Source organism: Mobula birostris, chromosome 21, assembly GCF_030028105.1.
Source record: "Mobula birostris isolate sMobBir1 chromosome 21, sMobBir1.hap1, whole genome shotgun sequence".
NCBI lineage: Eukaryota > Metazoa > Chordata > Chondrichthyes > Myliobatiformes > Myliobatidae > Mobula > Mobula birostris.
In genome coordinates, this window is record NC_092390.1 from 20,696,388 (window position 1) to 20,716,196 (window position 19,809).

At 44.2% G+C, this 19,809-nt stretch overlaps 1 protein-coding gene across 2 annotated transcripts in view; it reads right to left on the bottom strand.

Annotated features, from left to right (window-relative positions):
• Positions 1-19,809, bottom strand: part of LOC140185663 (hexokinase HKDC1-like) — a 109,834-nt gene that overhangs the window by 57,294 nt on the left and 32,731 nt on the right. For both annotated transcript variants that reach the window (XM_072239133.1, XM_072239132.1), the window contains 3 exons: positions 16,245-16,400; positions 9,127-9,360; positions 1,959-2,263 (listed from right to left, as the gene is read on the bottom strand). In XM_072239133.1, coding sequence (XP_072095234.1) covers positions 1,959-2,263; positions 9,127-9,360; positions 16,245-16,400 — 695 coding nt within the window. The remainder of the gene's footprint in view (positions 1-1,958; positions 2,264-9,126; positions 9,361-16,244; positions 16,401-19,809) is intronic.

The window sequence follows — 19,809 nt, forward strand, 5'->3', positions numbered from 1 at the left end:
GCCCTGGAAAGTGACTGTCCATCATAAAAGAAATTCGGCGTGCTCTCTTTGACAGTCACAATTTTGTATTGATGCACCATAGGAAGCAGCCTATCTGGATGTATCATGGCTTGGAATGACAACCCACTCAGATATCTCTCTGCCCTCCCTTCCATTAGGCAGAAATTACAAAAGCCCAAAAACACATACCATCAGGCTCGATGACAGCTTTTATCCCACTGGCCAGACTCCTGAACTGGCCCCCCTGTGTGATAAGATGGACACTTTGTGGAAGTTGTGGCAGGGCAAGGCTTGACACAATGTCCAGGTAAGGATAGATAGCAGACAGCTCAAGCAAGAAAGGCCTTTGAAGAGCATGGCGTACCCTCTGCATGCCAAGTTATTGAAACCATTTCCCTTACTTCAGACAAGGTAGAATGTAACAGAAGGATGCGAAACTGAGGGGCACACACCAACTAAAGGACAATTGCTATTCTACTAACTCCAAATATCATCAGTTGTTACAATTCAGTATAATAATTCAATTCAGACTTCAGAACATTGTGGTGACAAAGGCCCATCTACCTCATTGTCTGCCTACACGGCATGTTTTCTGTAACTGTAACGCTCTCCTTTGCACTGTTATTGCTCCCCTTCATACTACCTCAATGCAATGATGTGATCAAATGATCTATGTGGGTGGCACAAAGTTTTTCACTGCACCAAAATCAAACCAACTTACCAATTTATACACAGGGTAGGCTGCAGGAACCTTTTCCTCTGATCAAAAGTGATTTAAACTAGAGAGCATAGACTTAAGGGAAGGGGTAAGAGATTGAAAGGGGATCTGAGGATAAGTTGTTGCCCAGATAATGAGAAACTGGAACCCACTGCTGGCGAGTGGTGGCTGAACTGTGATGTTTGTCAAGGTTAAGCCTCAGACTTGGCTGTTCTTAAAAGATGGTTTTGTGGACAGTGTGAGGAGTTCAGGATGGAGTTTGGGTTTAGGGACAGCGGCAGTAAATGAAGAGTCAGGGGCTGGACCTAGAGGTCAGAGCCAGGGTCAGAGTGCTCCGACATTGAAGTCCAGGGAACCCCATGAACCGGGCAGGCACTGAGGATGACCAGCGATCGCCATGGTCAATGACTGAGGTTAGCAGGCCTGTGGACGAGGACCTGTGACCCCAGGTTGGTGAGTACAGGGTTCGGATGTTTGCCAAGTCCAAAGTGTGAGGCTCAAGACTTCAAAGCCTTGTGATCGGCAAGTCCTCAAGTCTTGGAGACAATACTAGAGACTGAAGCCTGATGGCCAAAGCTCCTGGGTCAGGAAGACCAGAAGTCAGAGTTGCAATGCCTCTGAGTCTGTGAGTACGGGCCAGTGATTGGAGGTTGGACACCCGGAGGCAGCCAGTCCTGGGATTGGAGCCCTGTCACCACAATGTATGGCAACACTTGTGGGCTGCCCCAGCATTTCCTTTGATTGTAACGCAAGTGATGCATTTCACTGACTGTCTCAATGTATGTGATAAATAAATCTGAAACCAGAGTCACTGACAACGTGTAAGAAGTGTCTACACAAACACTTGAATCTCCTTGGCAAAGTGCTGGGAGGTGGGATTAATACAGATGGGTGTCCACTGGTCAACATGAACACGATGGGTGAATGGCCTGTTTCCATCTGCATGACTTTATGACTCAATCTGCTGGGTAAGGAGGGTTGAAAATGCTTTAATCTTGGCCTATGCATGCAATAGTGGTGGAGAACATCTAGAGATTTTTAAATACAAACCTTTACCACAACAGGTTAGAACAGGGCAACAGAGCTTTGACTAAACTTTTGGCAAGGAGTTTCTATGGCCTTTCTAAAGCATCAAGCTTCCAATGTTCAGCTATTGTAGCTAGAGCCTTTTTGAGATACTTCTGGTGGTCCTGGGTGTTAAAAAATGGAATGCGTTATAAAGGAAAAACCAGCAACTTACCTGTCCCATCAGGGAACTTCTGAATGAAGGTGGGCAGCATTTTCATTGTGGCAGTACTGTGGGTCTCTTTCCTCAGTCCTAGTTCCATTTCATCCTTCATCATTCGCATAATTTTCAGCAATTGTTCCCGGCTGAGCTGCAGCGGAGCCAGCATCTTGTCCTGGTACTTACGCTGATTCACCAGCCTGTAGGCTACTGCGGTCACCATTGCAGCTCCCTTCCCCGTGCCCGTATCAACCAGAAGGAAACGCACGTCACATCCAGGAGCCAACTGTCGAACCAGTCGGTGCAAGTTTTTTGGGTACCTATTGCAGAGCATCACAACGTTAGTTCCTAAAATGTGTCCAATAATTCAGTGAAACCAAGCCACAAATGACAGAATATCATCCATGTAATCCTAAATCCTGACTACTTGCTATACATTTAGGGGGGAGAAAAACATCAAATAGGCGAGGAGGAGACTATGACTGGTTGCATCACAGCATTTGTTTGAGCGGAAGTGTGGCAGTCCTAGGGAAACATTCCCCAAGGAAGCAAAGATATCCCAACAATGGAGCAATGCTCCAGTAAGGTAACTGGATCTCAAGAACAGAACAGTATTATTAGAGAGAACATGGTGCTCTAAGAAGGGAATTATAAGCCGAAGGAGGAATTGTAATCCAACACGGAGGATATAGTGCAAAAGGGAACTGATTCCCACTGGATGAAAATTTTCCAATGGCAAAAAGTCTGTTGGGACATTATATCCAACAGGAGTTGTGACATTATATTACAGCTGTATAGTCAGTGGTGAGGCTTCACCTGGAGTACCATATACAGATTTGGTCACCATGTCACAGGATGGGAAAAAGCTGCAGGAAGTTCTAACCTCAGCCAGCTCCATCATGGGCTCTAGCCTCCAAGCGTTCAGCACACCTTCAAAAGGCATGCCCCAAAAGGGATGCCCATCACCCAGGACATGCCCCCTTCTCATAGCTACCATCAAGTGGGAGATACAGGAGCCTGAAGTCACACACTCAATGCTTCAGGAACAGCTTCTTCCCCTCTGCCATCAGATTTCTGAATGGACAATGAACCCATGAATACTTCCTCAGTATTTTTCACTGTCTTTTTCTGCACTTATTTACTTTTTATATCCACTGATTGTAATTTATAGCTTTTATTATGTATGCTGCAGCAAAACAACAAATTTCACGACACATGCTGGTGATATTAAAACTTATTCTGATTCTGAAAGACATGGTTAAAGTTGAAAGAGAGCAGTCAATATTTACCTGGATATTGCCAGGATTAGAGGGCCCGAGTTATAGGGAGAGGATGGACAGGTTAGTTCTTTATTCCTTTGGGACTAGCAGGGCAAGCATGGACTCATTGAGCTGAAAGGCCTAATACTGCTCTAATACTCCAAGACTTAAACAGAGCAGGTTACAGTATCCCAGCCAGGAGACAATAGCCAGTTACAAAGCGATAAAGCTGTACCCAGAGGCGGGAAACACATTGGGTGGTAGGAGGGAGCTTGGGGAAGAGGAAGAAAGCTGCCCTGAAGCAGTAACTGGCCCAAGTCTTTGGACTGTCCTCTTCATTGCTAAGGGCAAGAACAATGCAGTTTGGAGAGAAGACCACATTCAGGTACAGAACAATACCCCAGAATTAGAGGAATGGGACCCGCTCTCAGGTCCTCATGACCAGCAGCTTTTTGATATCCCAAGGACGAGGCCTGGAAGATGAGAGCACCTTCATGGTTCCGGGTTTTTGTGACTCTGGAGACTTGCTGATTCTAGGTCGGCGCCTCTGACTGAAGCATCGCAGGAGAACACAGAACATCGGGAGCAGCAGGTTATCTGCCAGGGGTTGCGTCCGGAGAGGTGCGCCTTTTTGATGCCGACTCTCTGGGCACAGGGCTTGGACTTTTAATATTGTAAATCAGCCAGTTGGTTGTTATGTCTCCCCTCTTGCTGTGAAACAGGGAAACCTCTTTTCTCCTTATTAGGGAGAGAGAGCGAACCTGTGGGGTATGTCAAATTACTGGGCGAACAAGTAGTCTTTGGGGTACTGCAAGTCTGTGTCTTTATTGATGCTTTGCTGCACGCTCGAGTGCTCGGTGAGGGGCACCAATGCTTTTTTTGTTAGTGAGGGTGGGGATGGGGTCATTGCCTTGCTGCTGCTTGTGCGTGGGAGGGGGAGCTGGGGGGTGGCTTTGGGGTTCTAATGTTTTAAATGTCATTCATTCTTGGGGCACTTCTCTGTTTTCATAGACGTCTGGGAAGAAAAAAAATTTCGGGGTGTATATTGTATACATTTTTCTGACATTAAATGTATCCATTGAAACCTATTGAAAGGTACAGTAATAGCTGCATATGGACCTATGCTCTGGAGAGAGGACACCTAGACCTGTAGTGTATTTTATACTACAGTAGTATTTGAGTAACATTGTAAATATATTCCTTGATTAAACATTGTTTGTTTACATAATTCAATATGAGTTATTTGTAAAAAGTATGTAAATGGCATACATCATTATGTCACCATGTCATATGTGGGTGCCTCACTAAAGAAAAAGTAAAACTAAGTAGACACACATCTCGTGGCTCCCGTGTTTTTCTTTTGATTAGTTTCTGGAGTTACAAAATATAACAGTGATGATCAGGCAGTTTTAAAATTAATCCAAGATGACTACATACCTGTTCAAGCTCAGCACATTTTTTTCTTTTCAAGGGGAGGAAAATGGTTGAATTTAAAAAAAAAACAAGGCAGAGGAAAGACGAAATTCACTGGTTCATAAACAGTGAGTACTGATTGATAATAATAATTTAAAAAATAAATAAAGCAGAAATGGCTGGCTACATCAGAAAAATAGACACGTTCAATTGCACATCAGATAACTGGATGATGTATACTGAATGAACTGAGCATAATTTGAAGCAAATGAAATAGCCAATGCAAAACAAGAGCCAGTGGTCCTGAGTATAACAAGTGGGAAAGCATAGTTTGCTTAGAAGTTCGACTGCTCCAACAAAGACAGCTGAAATGAGCTTTGCTGATATCATGAAAGTAATGCAGGAAGATTTAGAACTGAAGCCATTGTTGATTGCATAATGCTTTAGGTTTCACATGTGTGGCACATGGCCAAGTGGTTAAGGTGTCGGTCTAGTGATCTGAAGGTCGCTAGTTCGAGCCTCAGCTGCGGCAGCGTGTTGTGTCCTTGAGCAAGACACTTAACCACACATTGCTCTGCGACAACACCGGTGCCAAGCTGTATGGGTCCTCATGCCCTTCCCTTGGACAACATCGGTGGTGTGGAGAGGGGAGACTTGCAGCATGGGCAACTGCCGGTCTTCCATACAACCTTACCCAGGCCTCAGTCAACATCGAAAATCGATGGAAGCCGAAGAAGAAGAAGGTGGTTTCACAAGCGGAATCAGAAGGAAGTGGAGTCCAGTTCAGCTTATGCAGCTGCATTGAAGAAATTGTCCAAGCATTTTCAGGTCAGTGATGGGCTTAATAATGCTCTGAGTGTTCATTTATTTTGTGGAATCTTTGAAGAAAGCATTCAAAAATGGCGCCTAACTGAAGCAAAACTTACATTTACAAGAGCAGTTGAAATTGCTGTATCAATGGAAACAAAAATCAGAGAAGCAATTGAATTGCAGTCAGGAATGAAAATGAGCATGAACAAAATTGCAATGTCTAAACAGAAACCTGCCTACCCAAAAAAAAAATTGTGTTACCATTGCGGCTGGGCTCACATACACCGGACCAATGCAGGTTTAAAGACCAAATTTGTGGAAAATGTAATTAAGTAGGACACATACAAACAGCATGTCAGACAGGGAAGACAAAAAGTCAAGTTGTAGTTTCAAAAAGAGCACTAATCTGCATGCTGTTGATTAAAAATCTGCTAATGATGAGAGTGACACAGGACTGAGTAGCCTTACGATTTACAATGTAAAAACTAACAAGAGACAAGCAATATGGCTTACACCAGAAGGGAAGAGCAAATTAATTAAAATTAAATGGACATCGGGTTGGCTGCTTCAATCATTCCAGAAAATGAGCTTGAACGGCACTTCAAAGATACTGAACTGAAGCCTGCTGATATCCAACTAAGAACTTATACTGGAGAAAGGGTAACTCCTGTGGGAATGGCACTCACAACAGTGAAATACAACAACCAACAAGTCATATTGGGCTTATACATGTTAAAAACAGGAGGGCCAGCGTTGTGGGGCTGTGATTGGCTGAGCCAACTACAACTTGATTGGAGCTCCATCCATCATTTGCATGTTTCATCCCTTGGAACAGAGTCAACTGAAAGTGAATTAAGAAAGTTACTGGATGCTGCCACAGCAGTGTTTAAGGATGGCATTGGAAAACTCAAACATATCAAGATTAAAATAGTGTTAAATAAAAATGCCACACCCAAGTTTTGCAAAGCCTGTCTGCTTTCTTATACCATCTGTGATAAAGTAGACAGTGAGCTAGATCACATGGAGACTGAAGGAATTCTTTCCAAGGTTGAGTAGAGCCTAAGGGTAGTGCGAGTGATCTGAGTAGTCAAGAAGGATGGGTTTGTCAGGATTTGTGGTGATTTTAAGGTCACCATCAACCCAGTACTGAAAGCAGATGAATGCCCTCTGCCCAGAATAGAGGATATCTTAGTAAACTTTTCTGGAGGGAAACACATCAGAAAAGTGGACTTAGGTGAGATCCATCTACAGATGGAAATGAAAGAAGACTCTAAAGTGGTTCTCACCATGAACACCCACAAAGGGTTTTACCTCCATAATAGGCTTATGTTTTTAGATTATGAGGACATGCAGTCCTCTTTTATTGTCATTTAGTGATGCATGCATTAAGAAATGATACAATGTTCCTCCAGAATGATATCACAGAAGCACAAGACAAACCAAGACTAAAACAACTTACAAAAACACATAATTATAACATATAGTTACAACAGTGCAAAGCAATAACGTAATTTGATTAAGAACAGACCATGGGCACGGTAAAAAAAAGTCTCAAAGTCTCTTGAAAGTCCCATCATCTCACGCAGATGGTAGAAGAAACTCTCTTCCTGCCATGAACCTCCAGCACCGCAAACTTGCCGATGCAGCACCCTGGAAGCACCCGACCACAGCTGACTCGAGTCCATCCGAAAACTTCGAGCCTCCGACACCGAGCACTGAGCACCATCTCTGCCAAGCGCTTCGACCCCGGCCCCGGCAACAGGCAATAGGCAAAGCCGAGGATTCAGGGCCTTCCCCTCCGGAGATTCTTGATCGCACAGTAGCAGCGGCAGCAAAGCGGGCATTTCAGAAGTTCGTCCAGATGTTCCTCAGTGCTTCTCACGGATGTCTCCATCAAATCAGGACTGTGCACGGCACCTACTTAACAAATATGATATCATTTCGGAGCGGCCGCGCGCACTGCGTCGCGCCGCCATCTTCTCCTCCCCTGTCTTTTGGAGTGTTTGGAGTGGCATCTGCACCTGCACTCTGGCAGAAAGTTATGGAAAGGTGCTGCAAGGCTGCCCAGGCACTCAGTGTTATCTGGATGTTCCCGCTGCTGCCTGTAAGGGGTTTGTACGTTCTCCCCGTGACCTTATGGTTTCCTCAGAGTGCTTCCATTTCCTCCCACAGTCCTAAGATGTACCGGTTGGTAGGATAATTGATCATTGTAAATTGCCCTATGATGAGGCTAGAATTAAATAGGGGGATTGTTGGGCAGCATGGCTCGAAGGGGCAGATGGGCCTAGTCCATGCTGAATCTTAATAAATAAAAATAACTAAATAAACATCAATGTTACTGGTGAGAATGATGAGAAATAACTCCAAAATCTCAAGATTAGAAGATTATGACCTCTGAGCACAGTGCAACAAGTGTGAAGTTTTAAGCCAAGCATCACTTACTGTGGTCACACCATTAACACACAAGAATTACACAAGTGTGCTGAGAAAAAATGGTGGATGCCCCAAAGCTAAAGGACGTGTCACAGTTGCAGTCATTTTTAGGATTCGTCAATTACTATAACAGATTGACAAAGAGACCCTGAGTCTGATTTGGTGTGTAAAACATTTCAACCAGTACTTGTATGGGGTAGAGTTTACCTTCATTACTGATCATCAACCAGTAATGGACACCCATCAGTGTCCATTTTCAATTCACAGAAGAGTGTTCCACTAACAGCTGCAGCACAAATGCAGAGATAGACTTTTTCTCTTGAAGTACACAATTAAAGATCGAATTCAAGAGGGCGACTAATCATGGACATGCTAAGACCCCACACTGTCTCAGATATACATGGCCACCCAAAACAGCTGGAATGTTCAGGAGATATTCCAGATCCCCCCACTTTTACCAGTGCCTAGATGAGAGTTATTGTACCATCTAAACTAAGAGCTAAATTGCTGGATGGGCTACATGTTGGTCAAAATGAAAGCATTGGCTCACAGCTTTGTCCGGTGGCCTGGGATAGATCAGCCAATTGAGCAGCTTGTCGTGCGCTGTTCAGGGTGCCAACACACCCAGAAGGTGCCAAGAGCAGCGCCTCTCCATCCCTGGGAGTAGCCTGCAATGCCCTGCCAAAGTGACCCCTCCCCAGGAACGATGTTATGCCAAAAGAGTAAGAAATCCTCCATGGCGTTTAAAACTGAATTGGACAATTTAAAATTGACTATGCAATACTTTACATATTTGAGTTGACATGCATTCTATATTGAGATGAAGTTTATATCTAAACAGGAAGGAGTGTAGTGTATTTAATATTTAAGTAATACATTGAATATATTGTTTGATTAAGCATTTTTTATTTACATAATTCATTATGGGTTATATGTTAGAAGTATGTGAATGGCATACATTATTATGCCACCACGTCATATCTGAGCTCCTTACTAAAGAAAAAGGAAAGTAAAACTAAGTAGACACGCATTCCCCTCCTCCCTTCCACCCCCAGCTCCAGTGTTTTTCTTTTGATTAATTAGTTCCTAGAGTTATAAATCATAATGGTACCCAGGACAAGGAACAATGCACTAGCAATAGTAGCTATTCCCGAAGGAGAGGTACCACATGCCATAGAATCACCACCTGCAAAAGGCTCATTGATTTAGAAAAATAACTTACTTGGAAGATATATGGAAATGATACACAGAATCTGAAGTTAACTTACTGGGGAACAGTTCTGTACACTGTCCCATCAATTCCAACGGTCGTTCTGAGTCGTTTCATCTTCCTAGTGCTTTTCAAATGTATCAAAATGGTAGCCAGTGCGGCTGCACAAAGACTGATTGAACGAGACATTACAATGGAACAGACATGTTGCAAAGCCTTGCAGTTTAATTCAGAAGGCTGAAGATCCAGGTCTGTCAGTATTTGCATAGAGCTCTCCATCCCAGAATTGGGGCTAAAGGACGACACAAAAATAAGAAGGGTCACATCCTCTGGTGCTGTTTGTTGTGTAACAGTATGAACTACATTTAAGCATGGAACAAACTCCAGGATAGTCAGTTTTGTCTACTTGCCCAGTTAGTCCACATCAATACATAGAAACCATAGAAACTACAGCACAGAAACAGGCCTTTTGGCCCTTCTTGGCAGTGCCGATCCATTTTCTGCCTAGTCCCACTGACCTGCACATGGACAATATCCCTCCATACACCTCCCATCCATGTATCTGTCCAATTTATTCTTAAATGTTAAAAAAGAACCCGCATTTACCACCTCATTTACCAATACAGTTGAAGTTTGTACTTCCCCATCCATGTTGTATGGGTGCAGTCAAATTAGATAACACAGATTATGTGGGTGTACACTCCATGCACAAATATGGCTCGTTAATTTTTTTCCACATTGCACAGCAATGACACTCAAAATCTTTTCCTTCTAAATGCTCCAAAAGATGAGAGTACAGATATTCCATGAGTGTGCATCTCATCTACTGTACATAGCAGAGCCAGACCCATCACAAATCTTCGGTTACTGTAAATAAACTATAGCCTTCAGCACCTCTTCGCAGGCTTGGCGTGGACAGTGACAACTTTCTGCTCTATGCTCCATAACACCTGTTCAGTCCTATTTCTCTTCCTTCAGGCTGTACAATATGAAAATTCTTAGTCAGGAGTCTGAGTTCTAGTGACCACTATGAGAAGGCTGGAATGCTTTTCCATCTCTCTTGCCCCAAGGTTATAGACATTCAAAGGTTGCTTACACAACTGAGTGGCTTACTAGGGCATTTCAAAACCAATCCCTTTCTTTATTTATGCATTCACAGGTTATGGACTTCACTAAAAATGTCAGCAACTTTTATTCATCCCTAAGTGACTATAAGACCCTCCTCATATTGAACAACCATGGCACTTCCCATTACTGCTGATTTCCAGGATTCAGTGATGAAGAAGGAATGGTGATGGATTTCCAAGTCAAGAAGATGTCGGGGCTCAGGAGAGCCTGTAGGTGAGGATACCCCAGCTGCTATACATTTTACAGCTCCTGCTTCAGGGTTGGGCATGACTTGTTTCCACTCCTATTCTATGGGTTGTGAAGTGGCAGAGGAGACCAATGAGGCAACCCCAAACTGTGCTACAGATGAGGGAGGGGGTTCTTGACAAATTGGATGTATAGGCCGTATTAGAGAAAGCACATATTTTCTGCCTTTCACTTTGCATTTTTCAGTGGTATAGGAAGGATGTGATTAAGCCAGAGAGAGCACAGAAAGGATTTACAAGGATATTGCCAGGACAGGATAACTTGAGTTATAAAGAGAGGCTAGATAGGCTGGGACTATTTTCCTTCAAGTGAAGGAGGCCGTACAGGAACAGGCCATTCGGCCCACAATGTTGTGCTGAACCAGCTAAAAAGTAAATCAAAAACACCCAAACACTAATCCCTCCTACCTACACCATGTCCATATCCCTCCATCTTCCTTACATCCATGTGCCCATCCAAACATCTCTTAAAAGCCTCTAATGCCTCTACCACCATACCAGGTAGTGCATTCCAGATATCCAGAACTCTGAGCAAAAAAACTTACTCCTCATATCCCCCTTGAACCTACTCCCTCTATGCTTCAATGCCTGGGAAACAGACACTCTCTGTCCACTCTATCTATGACTCTCAGAATCTTGTAAACCTCTGTCAGATCTCCCCTCAACATCCGATGCTCTTGAGAAAACAACCAAGTTTATCTCGCCTCTTGTGATAGCACATGCCCTCGAAACCAGGCAGCATCCTGGTAAACCTCTCTGAACCCTCTCTAAAGCCTGAACATCCTTCCTATAGTGGGGTGACCAGAACTGTACACAATATTCCAGAAGTGGCCTAACCAGAATGTTTAATGAAGTTGTATCGTAACCTCCAGACTTTTGACTCAACGTCTCCACTAATAAAAGCAAGCATTTCATAAGCTTTCTTAACCACCTTATGACCTGTGCAGCCACTTTCAAGGGGCTATAAACTCGGTTCCCAAGATCTCTCTGCTCAGCAACACTGTTAAGGACCTTGACCTTAACAGCACACTGTCTCCTTGCATTTGCCCTACTGCAGTGCAACACCTCACATTTATCCGGGTTAAACTCCATCTGCCATTTCTCAGACCATACCTGCAACTGGTCTATATCATGCTGTATCCCTTGCCAGTCTTCTACACTGTCCACAACTCCACCAGTCTTCGTATCATCTACAAATTTACTAACCCCACCCATCTGCATTTTCTTCCAGGTCATTTACATAGCAGAGGTCCCAGCACAGATCCCTGCAGAACTCCGCTGATTACAGACCTCCAGCTCAAATAAGCCCCCTCAGCCAGTAACCTCTGTCTTTTATGCACAAACCAGCTCTAAATCCAAACAGGCAATTGACCGTGGGTCCCATGCATCTTAACCTTCTGGATTAGCCTCCCATGAAGGACTTTGTCAAATGCCTTACAATGTAGACAACATCTACTGCACTACCCTTATCAATCTCTCTTTTCACCTTGTCAAAAAACTCAATCAAGTTGGCAAGACATGCACAAAGCCATGCTGTCCCTCCCTAATTATGCCAAATGCTCAATTAATCCTATCCTGAACAATCTTCTACAGGAATTTCCCTACAATTGACATGAGACTCACCAATCTATAGTTCCCAGCATTTTCCCTTGTTCCTTTCTTGAATAGAGATATAACATTAGCCACTGGCTAGTCCTCCAGGATCTCATCTGTGGCTAGAGAAGACACAAAGATACTGGTCAAGCGACCAGCAATCTTGTCTCTTGTCTCCTTCAATAACCTGGGGTAAATCCCATCAGGCCCTGGGGACTTACTCACGTTAATACTAGGAGGCCCAACTCTTCCTCTTCCTTGACCTCTAAACTCTCTTACGTATTCATACATTTGGCACTGATCTCCTGGTCCTCCATATTCTTTTCCTTGGTAAACACAGAAGCAAAATATATATTATGTACCTCACTCACATTCTCTGCATCAATGCAAATGTTCCCCCCCCCCCCTTTATCCTTGAGTGGTCACACCCTCTCCCTAGTTATCCTTTTACTCCTGAAGTATGTATAAAATGCCTTGGGATTCACCTTAATTCTACTTGCTAAGGACTTTTCATGGTCCGTCCTAGCTTTCCTAATTCTCTTCTTTAGTTCCTTTCTGGCTTCCTTATACTCTTCATGTGCTCCGTTTGATCCTGACTTCTGAAGCTTTATATACTTTTCCTTTTTCTTCTTGACCAAATTCATCACCTCTCTGGACATCCAAGGTTCCCTTACCTTTCCATTCCCATCCTTCCTTCTAACAGGAATGTAAGTTACCTGTACTCCGTGCAATTGATCTTTAAACAGCTACCACATGTCTGATGTGGACTTGCTAGAGAAAAGGTGCTCCCAACTTCTTAGTTCCTGCCGAATGCCCTCGAAATTTGCCCTACTCCAATTTAAAACTCTCCCACAAGGACATACCTATCTTTATCTATAGCTATTCTGAAAGTTAAAGAGTTGTTGTCATTGTTCCCTAACTGTTCACCCACTGAAAGGTCAGTCACCTGGCCAGGCTTCCTACCCAACACCAGGTCCTCTCATTAGACCAGCCACATATTGATTTAAGAAACCTTCCTGGATATACTTAACAAATTCTGCCCCACCTGAACCTCTTACACAAAGAAGATCCAAGTTTATATTAGGGAAGTTGAAATTCCCCAAGACAACATTTCCTTAACCTGATTACATATCTGTTCTTCAATGTCCCGGTGACTATTAGGGGGTCTGTGGTACAATCCTTTCAGCGAGATTGCACCCTTCCTATTCTTGAGTTCTACCCAAATGGACTCAGTGTTTGATCCCTCCATTATGTCTCCCCTGAGTGCATCTATGATATTGTTCCTGAATAGTAGTGCCACTCCATCCCCTCATTTACCTCCTTCTCTCTTTTCTAAAACTTCAAAAACCTGGTGCATTAATCACTGATTCCTGCCCCCTCTCTCAAACAAGCTTCAGTAATGGCTCCAACATTGTAGTTCCTTACTCTAAGTTCATTACCCTTACCCATAATACTCCCAGCATTAAACTATACGCACTTCAAACTATTCAACCCATCATACCTGTCCTTTCAATTTTGCTTTTCAACACTTTCCCTGACATCAACCTTCTGGTCTGATCCTCCCCTTACTGACCTGGGGCTCTGCCTGCAAAACTAGTTTAAACTCTTCCAAGTTGCATCAGTAAACCTCCTGAACGGGATATTGGCTCCCCTCCAGTTCAGGTGCAACCTGTCCTTCTTGTACAGGTCAACCTTTCCCCAGAAAAGGTTCCAATGATCCAAGAACTTGAAACCCTGTCCCCTGCACCATCTCCCCAGCCACTCATTCATTCGTGCTATCACCCCATTCCTACCTGCACTAGCCCTTGGCACCAGGAGTAATCCAGAGATTATAACCTTGGAGGTCCTTCTCTTCAGCCTCTTTCCTAACTCTATATTCTCCCTGCGTGAGACCGCTTCCCCTTTTCTGCCTATGTTTTTGGAGCCAATATGTACCTTGACCTCTGGATGTTTCCCCTTCCCCTTGAGAATATCCTGCAACCACTCTGATACATCATCGACCCCAGCACCTGGGAGGCAACACACCATCCTGGTGTCTCTTTTGCAGCTACAGAATCTCCTTTCCGTCCCCCTAACAACTGAGTCCCCTATAATACCACACTGCCTGATTTTATCCTTCCCTGTCGAGGCCCAGAGCTGGCTACACTGCCACCAATGTGGCTGCTGCTGCTGTGATCTGATGGGTCATCCTCCCCAGCAGTATCCAAAGGGGAATGCACTTGTTGCAGAGGGGAATGTCCATAGGGGAACCCTGCACTGACTACTTAATCCCCTTACCTCTCTTGGTGGTCACCCATCTTGTTTATAAAATCATGAGGAGCATGGTGTAGGGGAGCCCAAAACTAGTGCACATAGATTTAAGGAGGGAGGAGAAACAGTTAAAGATATATGGAATGAGTTGCCAGGAGAAGCAGATACAATCATGACACTTAAAAGGCTTTTGGACAGTACTATGGATAGGAAAGGTTCAGAGAGATTTGGGCAGAACACAGACAAATTGGAACAGCTCAGTTAGTCAGCTTGAAGGGCATAGATATTTGGACTTGATGACTCCAGAGGGACCTCAGAGCACAAGTCTGTAGATCGTTGACAGTTGATGCAAGTGTAGGTCAAGTAGATGGGGAGTCATGCGGGATATTGAATTAGAATCAGAATCAGGTTTAATGTCATTGGCATATGTTGTAAGATTTATTGTTTTGTAGTGGGGGTAATCATCATCATCATCATCAGGTGCCATGCCCAGAATGCGCTTCGACTGCCATGGCCCACACATTCTTGTTTCGGGTCAAGTGGATCAATTCACTGGTATTCATTTCCCGTTCTCTGGAAATATGGTAATTACAACATATAACAATAAAACCATAAATCACCTAGCACCCAACCAGCCTCCGTGTCCAGCACATAATTCTCCGTAACTTCCACCACCTCCAAAGGGAACCCACCACCAAGCATTCCACCCCCGCTCAACTTTCTGCTTTCTACGGGGATCGCTCTTTGCACGACTTCCTTGTCCACTTGTTCCGTCCCCCCTCCCCCCCCCCCACTGATCTACCTCCTGGCACTTACCCTTACAAGTGGAACTAGTGCTACACCTGCCCACACCTCCTCCCTCACTACCATTCAGGGCCCCAAACAGTCCTTCCAGGTGAGGCGACACTTCACCTGTGTCATATACTGTGTTTGGTGCTCCTGATGTGGCTTCCTGTACAGGAAGCACAGCCAGGTGATTGGACTTTCCAAAGTGTGGTTGTTAGTTGGCACAGTAGGCATTCTTGATGATGGTATAACAGTGGTCAAGTGTGTTGGCTCCTCTGGTTCCACGGGTGATATGTTGGTAGTAGTTGTTCAGAGACTTCTTCAAGCTGGGCTGGTTGAAATTTCCCACGATGATAGGGAAGGTGTCAGAAAGCACAGTTTCATGCCCACTCATTGCGTTGCTTAGCTTGTCCAGTGCCTGCCTGATGTTGGCCTGAGGTGGACTGTACCCTGCTACCAAGATAATGACGGAAAACTCTCGGCAGATAAAATGGACATCATTTGACTATATGAGATGTTCCGGATGGCTGCGCAGGACTGAGACAGAATGGACACATTTGTGCACCACATGAGTTAGTCATAAAGCATACTCCATTTCCTCTGCCTTTAAAAGACTGAGCTGCCCTGCCTTTGTGGAAAATGGTGAAGCCATTGCACTGTGTGTGAAATGACAGGGAATAGCCATGTTTCCATGAAAAAAGTACGCAGCAGTCCCTGATGTCCCTCTGGTGCAGCAATTTTGCTCTAAAGCTTTCAATTTTATTTTCCAGAGACTGTAAATTTGCCAGCGGGATAGTCGGAAGTGGAAGTCTAAGGCTTCTGTGTTTCAATTGTATATATAGATTGTATTGTCCTTCACTAGTAAGGCACTGGATACATTTTAGAGATTTATAAAACCTTGGTCCTGGTAAACATACTGTTGGAAGGATGTGAATGCTAGACAGGGTGCAGGGGAGATTTCTAAGTGTGTTCACTGCTATGTTAAGATTTGAATTCATGGCCTGAGACAGTTAGTTCAGCCCTCTAGATTTCTGGTCCAGTAACTTCACAACTCTGACCTTTGTACATCTTCAAAGCTACAACTAACCCCCTCCCACCCCACCTCAACACCCAAACCAACACACCCACTCCCCCCACCTCTCCCATCAGCTGTCTACGAGTGTCAGATTCTTACTTCACAGCTGCAGCCAGATGTTGGATGCCAAACGATCCTCTGGTAAGGAGCTTTGCTGAAGCCTTCCCTTTGAACAGCATACGACTCTTAGTTAGTCTGACCAGGATGAGCCTCACCAGTTCTCCCAGGTACATAGCAGAAATCATTTTCTCAAACCTGAAAGACCACAAGAAAGCAAAAAGTTTTAAGAAGGGTTCATACCAAATTAATTTCATTGAACAGTTTTTTCCTCCTCTCATTAGTTTATAAGATATAATCCAAGGTGGCAATGATAAAAGTAAGTTATTTTTCATGCATAAAACGGGGATCTGAGAACTGAATGCTTTCAGGGAGGTGAATCAAACACTCAGTATGCTCACACATACGGACTGAGGACCCAGGCAGTCAGCTGCAGTGCTGAGACGTGCACAACGACCCACAGCAACAGCCCATGAGGTTCAGGCTAGCTAACCATATTGCAAATGGCTGAGTGCATATCCATGGATCTGGTTTTATGAGTGATGGGCGCGTAGGGTTGCCAACTTTCTCACTCCTAAACAAGGGACAAAAGTAGCAGTCAAATACAGGACACTTGTGTTTACCCCGAGATAGACTAGCATGACCGTGAAGCCTTGCGCGGGCACCTGTGTGCGCGTGCATGTACGTGCTGATTTTTTTCTACAAATCGGTTTTGGCTTAATCTTCCCAATTCTGGTAAGTGAAACTACACTGTATACATTATTTCTACTTTATGTAGGCTCTGTATTTATCATATCATTCCTGCTTTTACTATATGTTAGTGTTATTTTTGACTTTATGTGTTATTGGTATGATTTGGTAGGTTATTTTTTGGGTCTGGAAACGCTCAAAAAATTTTCCCATATAAATTAATGGTAATTGCTTCTTCACTTTACGCCATTTCAGCTTACGAACTGTTTCATAGGAACGCTCTACCTTAGTGGGGGAAATATAGGACAAGGGCGGTCCCATATGGGACAAACCAATTTAGCCCAATATACGGGATGTCCCAGCTAATACGGGACAGTTGGCAACCCGACTGGCACGTGATGACACTAGCAAAGCCCGGATGAGGCCACACAGACACCTTGTAGTAGGGAGGTTTTCATTTGGCTGCTATTTTCCACCCCCGGTGACAGTTATCGTAAAGGTTTCAGAAGCCACAGCACAGTAGTGGCTGAGAAGGCTTGCCTCGTTTTCAGCTACAACTTTGAATACCTTGGAGGATATGACTAAAGGAAAAGGAAAGGTTTGGGTTTATGCTGCAGGAGCATTGGGAGGTGGCACAGTGGCCAGAGCAATGCTTTACAGCACTAGCGATCACCGATCTGGGTCCAATATCTGCCGCCGTCTGTAAGCAGTTGGTACGTTCTCCCCGTGAATGTGTGGGTTTCCTCCGAGTGCTCGGGTATCCTCCCACCTTCCAAAGCGTGTGCGGTTAGGGTGAGAGTCAGCGAGTTGTGGGCATGATAAGATTAGATCAGCTTCACTTGTCACGTGCACATCGAAACCTACGGTGAACTGCATCGTTTGCGTCAGATCAAACCAGTGAGCAATGTGCTGGGGGGTGGGGGCAGCCCGAGAGTGTCGCCACGCATCAACGTAATGACTTTCTAACCCCAACCCGCACATCATTGGAATGTGGGAGGAAACGGAAGCACCCGCAGGAAACACAAATGGGTCACGGGAACAACATACAAACTCCTTACAGCCAGCGGCAGGAATTGATCCCCAAACGCCGGTCGCTGGCACTGCAAAGTGACTGCATTAACCGCTTCACTACGGTGCTACCCACACTGTGCCGGAGCATGGTAACTCTTCGGGCTGCCCGCAACACAATCCTCGCACTGTGCTGTTTGGTGACATAACAGACACATTTCACTGCATGCTTCGATGTGCGTGTGGCAAATAAAGTTATCCTTTAATCTTTAGTATGTATTCAATGTGAAGAAGGTGAAGAACCTTTGACCGGTATATGGAAAGGCACTCATGCGTCAACTGTCTTTGCTCTTGTGATAGAAAATGTCACAACAGCAGCAGCCCAGCAACCTAGTATCAATGGGCTTAGAAACCTCGAGTTACGAGACCTGCACAGTATTTGCATCTGTTACTTAAGTTGGGAATTTGCTGTGGAACATATAGTGCCTTGTAAAAGTATTCAGCACACAATCCTTTGGTCACATCACATAAATGAGTATTACAACTAGGAACTCTGATCAATTTAACTGAGGATTTTTATTTGTGAATCACATGCTCCTTTTTGCACAATAGAATGCACCCCCCCCCCCAGAAAAACAGAGAAAATTGTAAAGCATGAAAACCTGAAAATTCAAAAACCGAGATGTCGGCACTTAATAGGTTGTCATCCCCCTTTGCTCAGTATGTGTTGAGCCACCTCTCACAGCTACTACAGACAGCAGTCTTTCTGGATAAGTCTCTATTAGCTTTAACACAACGTGATAGGGCAAGATTTGTCTGTTCTTCCTTGCACAATTGCTCAAGTTGTGCCAGGTTAGTTGGGGAGTCCTAGTGGACAATAATCTTGAAGTCCTTTCAGAGATGTTCAATCGGGTTAAGGTCAGAGGTCAGGACTCTAACTGGACCATTCAAGGACATCAACTTTCTTCATTTGAATCCACTCCATGGTTGTTTTGGCAGTATGCTTTGGGCCATTACCCTGCTGAAAGAGGAACCTCCTCCCTAGTTTAAGCTTTCTGGCAGAAACTAGCTGGTTTTTATCCAGAATTGCTCTGTATTAGCAGCACTCATCTTCCCATTAATACTGAACAGATTTCCAGTCCCTGCTGCTGAAAAGCATCCCCATAGCTACACCATACTCTACAGTAGGGATGGTGTTACCTGGCTGATGCACAGTATTAGATTTACATTAAACGTATTGCTAGTGTTGAGGCCCAAAAGTTCCACTTCAGTCTCACCCGACAACTGGCTCTTTTTCCACATCTTCAAAGTGATTCTTTGCAAAGTATTTATGGGGAGGATATGTTTTTGTTTTTTTAGCCATGGCTTCTCCCTTGCCACTTTGCCATAAACACTTTTTGTGCAGGGTCTTAGAGATTGTGGAACTGTGAACTCCATCTCCAGTTGCAGCCACTGACTTCAGCAGCTCACTCAGAGTGACTGTTGGTCTCACGGTAGCCTCTCTTACAGGTGCCATTCTTCTCCGGGGACTAAGTTTAGAGGGGTAGCCTGACGTAGGCAGTATGGCTGTGGTTTCACATTTTTTTTTCGCTTTTTCTTGATAGACTGCACTGAGCTCTAAGGGATGTTCAGTGCCTTCGAGATGGTCTTCTACTCCTCCCCAGATCTGTGCTTCTCTGTTATCATTTCCATGAATTGCCTTGAATGTTCTTTTGTCTTTACTTTGGTTTGGTCTTTTGAAAATCTACCATCCTGTTGGACCTTCCAGAGAGAAGGTGTATTTATTCAGGTATTGTCCAGTTTTCTACATTAACAAATTGGTTGAGTTGGTAAGGTAATATACAGTATTGCAAGCTTGGAAAGTTAGTGTGTTAATATCAAAGAAGAGGAATACTCTTTCAGCCTCACA